Source organism: Thunnus thynnus, chromosome 6 (assembly GCF_963924715.1).
Source record: "Thunnus thynnus chromosome 6, fThuThy2.1, whole genome shotgun sequence".
NCBI classification, from domain to species: Eukaryota; Metazoa; Chordata; class Actinopteri; order Scombriformes; family Scombridae; genus Thunnus; species Thunnus thynnus.
The window spans coordinates 27,714,528-27,724,367 of NC_089522.1; the positions used below are offsets into that span (position 1 = coordinate 27,714,528).

Genomic DNA, 9,840 nt, shown 5'->3' on the forward strand with positions numbered 1-9,840 from the left:
CATGCTGAAGTAGTCCTGTTACTTGACCCTTTTATTTCAAAAAAGCATGTTACATTTTCTGATTAACTTTCACATATACACACTGTATATAGAAGAGAAGATGACCGCACACTATGGTCCAATGATTTTATTATATAACCAACATTTTGACCTCACTTGGTCTTTCAAAGCAAGTGTGATCAAAACATTGGTTTTATGGATAAAATCAAAGCAGTGTGCAGTCATAGTCTCATCAATATATGCCATTGCAATGACCAGCACCGAGTTTTTGTTGTGCATTCACCACACAACTCTTGCCGATACTAAATATATATAAAAAAAGAAGTCACATGTCAGCATCTGAGAATGTATGAACATCCATTTTAAATACTGATTTACTGCCATAATCAATATAATAGTGATATTTTGTTGTCAGTGCTGACTGGTGTTACTTTATTTCAGGGTTCATTGATAGCCTGTGAGTTCCTGCTGCAGAACGCTGCTGATGTCAATCAAAGAGACGCGAGAGGGCGGGGCCCCCTGCATCATGCCACATATCTGGGACACACAGGGTGAGTCATGAGGCGGAAAGCTGCGTTTGCAGCATTTGTAACCACTTTTCACACGGCTTCTATTTCAATAAAACGTAAAATGATTTCCAGAATTTGCAGCTGCCTCTTTGAATTTGAACTGTTTGTTTTATGTCGCTGAGGGAGACGTACGGAGCACAGACTTTGAGTAAAAATGAGAATGTGACTGGATATGTGTTTCAAGGTTCAAAGATAATTTATTGTCATTTGCATGCTCACACATGAAAAGAAATCTATAATTTGTTTGCTCTTATTGATCTCCATTTGCCTTGTATTTCCAGGCAGGTGTGTTTATTCCTGAAAAGAGGAGCCACACAGAATGACGGGGATGAGGACGGCCAGGATCCTTTGAGTATAGCTGTACAGCAGGCCAATGCAGATATAGTCACACTGTACGTTGAATTTCTTACATACTTTCCATTTCTGTTTTTTGTCCACAAATCTCATGTGCAGAGCCAAACCAACAATGGATTGACCTACTTACAAGTATTGTGTGTGTATCCAAAGCCTGATACATCTTATTCCTCACTGCTGTAGACCTCCATTGTTGTCCAAAAACTATTAAAAACACATCAGTGAGTCACACTGCTGCACTGGGTGACATGTTTCTTCACCCCAAAGATTACAGTTTAGAAACAGCTCCAAAGACTAATAACAGCGATCACGTTTTCAGCCTCAGGAGAGTAGTTCTGTGTAAGGCAGACGCCACTGAGCATGTGCAGGATGTAGGAAAGCTGCTCCATTTAAAGAGCTTTGCTAGCTTATTGTGCCACATATCACAACCTTTTGACTTTGTAGTGAAGTTCTTTGAGATATTTATAATGTAGGACAAAGTCAAGAGGTTGTAATATGTAGCACAGCAAGCTAGTGAAGCTCTGTAAACAGACTCATGTTCCTGCACATGTGCAGACAGAAAAAAAACATTACATTAGATTCTGTGACAATAAGAAAATTATTGAAAATCAGCAGCTATTTACTTAATGTTTTTTTTATTCTCCAGTTTTGACAAATTTCTAACATTCTGCTCTTCTTCTCTGTTTCTTTTGTGTCTTTCCTGCAGGCTGCGTCTGGCCAGGATGAACGAGGAGATGCGGGAGTCGGAGGGACCCTTTGGTCAACCAGGTCAATACCCAACCAGCAGCCCCACTGAACAGCAGTATAAGAAATGCATACAGGAGTTTATTTGTCTCACTATAGCAGAGTGCTAGAATCAAATCCAGTCAGGTGAAACCAGTGCAGGGGGTGCCAGTAGACATATGACTGACTGAGAGAGAGAGGCCTGTTGGGGATCCTGTGCTTCAAGCTTTGTTTTCCTCCACTTGTTCTCTCTAAACAGGACTTTTAACCACCAGATTAACTTCTTCTTTACATCAAATATATCCAGAATTATTCCTCTCCCCTGCACAGTCTGCCAGCAAGTCAGCTCCCCTCTCAGGATCACACAAGAACTCAGTGTTAACTTCCTTTAATGATGTCAAATCCGACGGTTGCCAAAAAAAAAAAAAAAAAAAAAAAAAAAATCAGTGATGAGCTTAGCGAGGTGCTGATAGGATTTGAGAAATCACTGCCAGGGAAGGGTTAGCCACTTTTTTTTTTTTTAAAGCTTATCCAGCAGCACTATTGTGAAGCAATCAAAAGACACCAATAAAGTCATCAGACATGTATTTGGGACCAACCGTGTCATACATTTGGAGGTATTAGAGGGTACAGGGTGCTCTGAACCAAAGACCTGACATCTATCCCAATAAGTTTAATTTCTTTATGTAACTGAGCTGTTATTACAGTCTTACGCTATATGGTATATGTAGCACAGATGATGTTGTTTCAGAGTGTGGAATAATGCCAAATTGACGAGTACAGGGAGGTACAGCTGACTCACCTGTAGGAGGTCGACTAAATCTGTGTTGGCTGCGCTTCTTTAAAACCTGAGGATCTGTTGTCGGTGCACGTGTGATCGAGCGGTGGTGGAGCTCTTGAATTTATATGTGTGAAGGTCATGAGGGGTAACTGTGAGGCTAAAGAGTCGAATGATCACAGAAGAAGTATCATTTCTCTGTATTGATCGAGAGATTGATCAAGTAAAGCTTTTATGTTTAATTAAAAGCGAAATTATGCACTTTTTCTTACCAACAGTGATTTGAATTTTTTTTTTTTTTTCTGCTCTTATGTCGTTGTACCTTTTTTTTTTTATTTTTTTTTTTTTTTCCGGGAACAGGTTTGAATGCTTTTGTTTTTATTTATGACAAAACGTCCAGAGCAATAGTGCAATGATTATTTCAGTACAGATAATCTGTATTTTTTGTATTATGTTTCACAACAATGCAGATGGTATTTTTTTAAGCTGGATATATTTTGTTAGATTTTATTTTGCTGAGCACTCACGCACACACAGCGCCAGTGTTATATTCTCATTATGAGAAAGAGAGCCAATACTCCACAATTTCATAATATATAATCACTTGGAGTAATTCTGCAGTACAAACTGCAGTAGAAGATGGACATTTTTGATAAATTACACTAAACTAACATGTGTTACTTGATATACGGTATTTGTATGTTAAAATGTTTGTTGAAAACATTTGTTTATGGTAATCTGATGTATCACAGCTAGGCCTATATTAGATTTGTTCTTTGTTTATAGTGCATGGGTGGCTGTTGCCCAGGTCTTCCTAAGCCCTGTTGCTTTTGTTTACTTCTGTACCCAGTGTATGTGAATATTTGACATTTAGTATTGTTGAATAATGTTAATATCCATATTATATGCTGCCAAATCATGACAACAGTGCATGGAATGACATTCATGAGCCACTATCTCAATTTTTCAGACAGAAATGGATACAAACAAACTTTCCCGCTGTCTTCCATTAGCAGGGTGATGCGAGTGTAAAAAAAGCTTGATGACAATGAACATTAGGCAGGCTGGACGCTGCCTAAAACTGTATTTATTCATCCCATCACTCATAGCCCCAAATGGACAAACCACTAACTACGTTTTTGACATTTTTGTGTTTTTTAATCATTGAACAGCTTCGTATGTAACGGACCACTGCGTTGTTCATATGGTATCTGAGGCAGAATCAGCCTAAAGAACAGTATTAATGAATTACCTTTTCCCAAAGATGTTGCTTGTCTTTCACAGATGTTAGCGACTGTTGGGGTTTAGTTCAAACCAAAGACCACAGACAGTTTTATCAGAGCCAGCAAGTGTTTTTACCATTTCCTTTCTCATAGAAGGCCATGAGTCCAAAGGGATTTCTTTTACTTATAAGGGACTGTATGAAAATTATTGTTGAGGGAGGGGGACCGGTACTAATGTTGACTTTTTGAAAAAGCAAGACTTTTCCCAGGGTTATTAATATTTGCTTTGGACTTAATTACAACACCCCTCATTTCTCAACTCAACCCTGATTTCAAGTTTAATATGTGAATAGAACAATCATTTGGAGTGGAATTAGCGATTACCAAAATTGGAAACATAACAAATGTGTTTTATTTACCAAGGCAAGGCGAGTTTATTTGTATAGCACATTTCAACAACAAGGCAATTCAAAGTGCTTTACATAAAACATAGGGAATCAAGACAAAATGTAAAATAAACATATAAAAAAGACATCTAAATACAATTAAAAAGAGTTCAATAGAAAATGAAAATAAGCTAAAATAGAATAAGACAGATAAAACAGGAGAATAAAAGGTGCAGTGCAAGACATGAATCAAATTTTTTTTAAAAAGCATCCCAGCTGCTCTATATTTTTGAACCAAGAGCAACTACATGAACAGTTATTACACTGTCTCTGAATAAGCAAATGGCAGTATCAGAAAACTGTAAGAATATTTCCAAGAGCCCATTGTAATATTTTTAAATGGCTCCTTGTTTTTCAACTAACACTTCAAAACCCAAAGATATTCACTTTACAATGACATAAAACAAAGAAAAACATCCTATTTCACATCATGTTTGCTTGTTCCAGAAGCTGAAACAAAATGTCAAAATAGTTGCTGATTCATTTTCTGTTGAACGATAAATAGTTTTAGTTCTACTTCAGTCCTTATTAAATATAAAAATCCACATGTACTTTTTCTCAAAACTAATAACTGCCAGTTTTATTCAAGAGGGGAAAAAAAGCTATCTGAGCTAACGAGCTTGCTAACTTAGCAAGCTTGTTAGCTTTGTTGCTAACGGGACAATAAGTTCTAGCAGTTTATTCAGAATATGTACGCATTTATACCATCGATTCCTGTCTCATAATTTCCTCCTTTGTGGAGCAGTTTATACTCTGATAGTAGAGGGTTTAACACAACTCATAATCTACAATAGCGTCCTCCATTTTGCTCCTGTTAGTGAAACTGATTTTGTCACACAATTTGACAGTTTTAAATGCTGGCATAGTCGGGCCTTAAATGTGGGACATGGAAATGTTCTAGAAATTTCAGACCACACTGCAAATAATTTTCGTACAGTCCCTAACTTGCATTGTCAAGACACATAGTGTACAGGTTGGAGTCATTAAGCAGTGAAATGTTATTTTAATGGATGTGGCAGTGTCTCTTTTCCCTTCTTTCTCGTCAGTGATAGATTTTAAGCACTTTGAAACACACAAATCTCTCTTAATCCAGCCTTTACTTGCAGTACATGCGTGTGGTGGCTACACACTGACTTTACAAAAGTTAACAGGAAGCCGATTATACGACATGAATGATGTCATCACTGACCAAACAATGATTTGCATCAAGCCATTGAAGGATTATGTGTTGTACAGTACGGTGTGTCTACAGTGTATCAGTCAGTAGGTCAGCGAGTTGACTGTTGTGTATATAAACTAAAAACTATTAACACTTTAACTGCTTGCTTCTAACATGCAATTTTGAACTTTCTTGTATTTTTTCTGTCTCTGACTGTTATCTGTACAATTTCTTTGAATATTGTAAGAGAACGTGTGTCTCTGAATATACAGTACATGTGCTTACTAACACTTACTGCTACCTATGTTTGGTTTAGAATCTGTTTTTTGTTCAAAATCTCCTCCCAGTGTCTTCTAAAATCATACTGAAAATAAACAGAAGATGTGACTAAAAACTAACTTCTCCCTCTGCCTCTTTGCTTCATCTCTAACTCCTCTTTTAGTTGCCTTGACAGCCTTTTTACTACATCTAACAGCATTAACAAACTTCTAACTTGATGGTACACTGGTGAACTAATTATGGGTCAAATATCTTTGATTTTCACAAGATGACATTATAACATGACTGACTTGATTGATCATGCATGACATTAGAGATTGTGGAGAGAGTTTGATTTTCGCATTTCATCTTTTCCACTCAGGCTGAAGACACATAATCTTTAGCTCTGGTTCAAAGAAACTGGTAACGCTTTACTTTAACTTCCCTATTTAGAATTTATAAGCAGTATAAAAATATGAAATTAATTATTTATAACACACTATAATGCTTATATAACATAGCTGTAATTATATTTAGTGATATATAATTACACACATGAACAAACCCTTTCAGTGTGTTATAAAAAGTTATGAACTCTTATGAACAAATTATTCACAGTCGGCTTTAAAACGGGTTACAAACGTGTTCAAAACTGATGAAGACGTGTCGAGCTTCAAGGTTTATTCTTCACCTCATGAGCACAAGTGTGACAAAATTTCTTAACACACTTACTAGATTTCTTCTGGAGCTTTTATCAGCTGATGGAGTTTGCTCAGCTGTCATGAGAGTGAAGTAGAAGTATTTGTATACAAATACATACGTCATTAATAAATATACAGCACCAATCTAAAGTTTGGACAGACCGTCCCATTCTCCAGAGTGAGAAAGTGTTTATATGATTACAACTGTTGTGTTATATTGTCAACAATTTATACAATTGCTGTTGTGGAGGAAATATTCATGCAACTGAAGTCAAAGTAGCAGCACACTGTAAAAAAACCTTTTATATATACATAGTCTATGTATTATGTGTGTATGAGTATTATATATAATACTCATATATATAATATTAATGGATTGATAGTAGTATTAACATTTAAGCAGCATTTTTATATCACAGCTGATCAACGTGGAGCTAATTTTAAATAATTTTGTTCTGTTTTTACATTCATAGTTTCACTTGATAGTGATAGTAGAGATACAGACACGGGTATGGCATGTTGTATATTATGTGGTAATATATATGCATTATATCTTATAAGTTTATCAAATGTTTTATATGTAAAATATGAATATTAACTAGTAACTGTGGCTTCCAGATAAATGTATTGGATTCAAAGTAGTAGTATTTCCCTCTGAAATGTAGAGGAGTAGCAGCTGGTGAACATTTAGCAGCTAAAGAGCCAGATGTTTCCCTCAGGAGTTGGTAGAGAGCAAATACAGAGCTTAAAGAGAGTGAATATTGGACTTAGATTCACCAGATGGACATAAACACGACTCCAAATGAAAGATAATGTTGATCTGTAACTGCTGGATGTGGAAATAAGCAACTGTTTGCTAACGAGTTCAACATATAAACTTAAAAGGTGATGATGTCTGTTTTTGCTGAAAACAAGTGGCCAAAAATCAGTTAATGCAGGTTTAACTAAAGGAAAAGTACCTCAAAACTGCATGTACAGTACTGTAAGTACAGCACTTGATTAAATGTACTTAATAACTTTCTAACATTGTAGTGTACACCTGTTATAGATGATTCACAGGAAGAGTTATAGTTGCTGACAAATTCATTGATAAACTTTTAGGATAGGTTCACAATTCTTCAAGTCTGTCTTAAAACAACAGTCAGGTGTCCATATGAACACTGAAAGAGGTTTTCCTCGCTGTAACCATACCTCCTGTTCATACTGGCTATTAAAAGATCCCCTTCAAATGTGCTTTCAATGTAAATGATGGGGGCCAAAATCCACAGTGTGTCCACACAGACATTCTGTCCAAAAATGAATTTAAAAGTATATCTGAAGCTTATATGAGGCTTCAGCAGTCTGAGTTACTCATATCAAGTGGATATCTGTCACATTTACAGTCTTTTTAGCATCAAATTCCCTCTTTGTGTTCCCTCGGACAGTGTTTCCCGGTTGAGCTGCAGTGGAAGTATAGTAAAGTAAAAGAGGGACTTGGGCACTAAAAAGACTGTAACGTTGAAAGATATCTACTTGATTTGACTCATCTGAACAGCTGAAGCTTCATATTAGCTTCAGATAAACTTTTAAATACATTTTTGCACAGGAGGAGGACTGTGGATTTTGTCCTCCGTCACTTACATTGTAAGTGCATTATGAAGGGATCTTCTAATTGTCAGTATGAACAGGAGGAATGATTACAGCAAGAAAAACCTGTTTCAATTTTCCTTTGGGCTCCTGACTGTTGTTTTAAGACAGACTTGAAAAATTGTGAAGACGTCCTTTAAACTGCGCTTATATCTGCTTACAACTAGTGTGTTATACTGTGTTATAAAACATGTATTAATCATTTTCATACTGCTTATAAATACTGAATGGGGGGGTTAAAATAAAGTGTTACCAAGAAACCATATCTACTATAAGGCTTGTACTCAGTGATCTCTCAACTTCCTTCTCCTTACACACACACACACACACACACACACACACACACACACACACACACACACAGGGAAAGCCAGGAATGTTCATTCCCCTTTTTAATTAGCCGAGCCTGGGAGCTCTCATGGGACACAAAGGAGTTCAACTGCTTTTGTTATGTCCGTAGATTCAGCGGTTACCATGGCCACAAGAAAAGTAAAGCCTCAGAATTTGGAAAGTTGAAAGAGGAGGGCTTCATGGTGCCTCAGGCTGTTTTTGCCCCTCCATTTACGAGGCTTTCTCACCCTCTGCTTTCTGTTTTCCTCAATTCATATAAAAGATGTTTTGACTGTATAAAGCGGTAATGCCACTTTCCCCCATTTTTTTTAGTTAAACTGCACAAATAGCATGTATATTAGTTTCATTAATATTTTCCTTTTTGTTTTCCTTCATCAGGAGACGCCACATACCTCGACATCTTCCGAGAATTTTCCCACATGGCATCGCACAACCCAGAGAAGCTGAAACGGAGGAGTGTGCACTTCCGACACTCCTTCAGGTAGTCCGCCAAGCGTCTACAGAGGAAGACATACTTGAAAAGTGCAGTAGCCACTTTCCAAACGCAGTCACAAGTGATCCTGAGCTCCATGTTTTGAACCACTAGTTGGAGAAACCTGATTCTGTACTCCGTTACCCTACCTACACAGTGGATTTAGTGGAAGACTTTTTTTTTTTTTTTTTTTGGATGCTGTTGTTTTGTTTAGGATAGCTGCATTATATCTGCAAGAATCATGTGCTGTTCTCAGATCAACCAGTTGTTTTGATAGGAATGTGTTCTGTGAGGATTTGCTGGTCTTTTCCTCTTATATGCATATATAAATAAAGCATTTTTGTACAGTGTTAGATGGATAAAAAAATACCAAGCACTTGTTTTGTTTCTTTTTTTTTTTTGTATAAACCATGATTTGTTTGCTGTCATCAGTTTCATAATTGGTTGAAGGAAGTTCATCAATGCTTTACAGTATATTAATGTTTTTTTCTGTATGTGTAATGCATGCATTTACTCTCATTATATTTCATACTTAAACTTGAATTCTGCTATGTCTGTAAGGCTAAAAAGTGTCATATCATCATTAGTTATCAGCATCACCAGTCCAACATCTTGAACTCGCAGTGTTATCTCTCTTGATGGATAGTTTATTTTGATATGAAATGTGTTATTTTGCATCGACTATGCTGGTATAGTCTCGGTGATAAATAATTTTTGTTTAAATGTACTTTGCAGTACCACTATGAAATGCAGTGCTTATGATGCTGTTTACATGCTGTAGAGGCAAAAATGCTAATATATCTGAATGAACAGGAGTACTGATGAAAGATGTATTAAAATAAACATTGTCTGTGTTTACATATGTGCAGTAAGAGTCTATGTTGAGGTTGACTACATCACACATCCATGTAGCTGAGGCAACAGCGCCCTCCTGTGTCGAAAAGTGAGACTAGTCAGTCACAAATGATAAAACAGGCCTGGATCATGCATGTTAAGTATAAAACTATCTGAGTTTATTTGATGGTGATAACCATGAGAAAGTAAAGAGGATAAACACCATTTAAAATACTGTATCATTACACATTGCCTATCAAATGCATGAGCTGAATGGTATTCACTGAACAATAGCCTACACATTAGTTGCAATAACTGAACATGGTATTAGTAGAGATTTCTGTAA

At 36.5% G+C, this 9,840-nt stretch overlaps 1 protein-coding gene across 2 annotated transcripts in view; it reads left to right on the plus strand.

Annotated features, from left to right (window-relative positions):
• acap3a (ArfGAP with coiled-coil, ankyrin repeat and PH domains 3a) overlaps window positions 1–9,520 on the plus strand; it is an 82,476-nt gene extending 72,956 nt beyond the window's left edge. For both annotated transcript variants that reach the window (XM_067593145.1, XM_067593146.1), the window contains exons 22-25: window positions 442–551; window positions 851–961; window positions 1,630–1,691; window positions 8,567–9,520. In XM_067593145.1, the coding sequence (XP_067449246.1) occupies window positions 442–551; window positions 851–961; window positions 1,630–1,691; window positions 8,567–8,673 (390 nt within the window). In that variant the 3' untranslated portion in view covers window positions 8,674–9,520. The remainder of the gene's footprint in view (window positions 1–441; window positions 552–850; window positions 962–1,629; window positions 1,692–8,566) is intronic.
• Window positions 9,521–9,840: the final 320 nt, after the last annotated feature.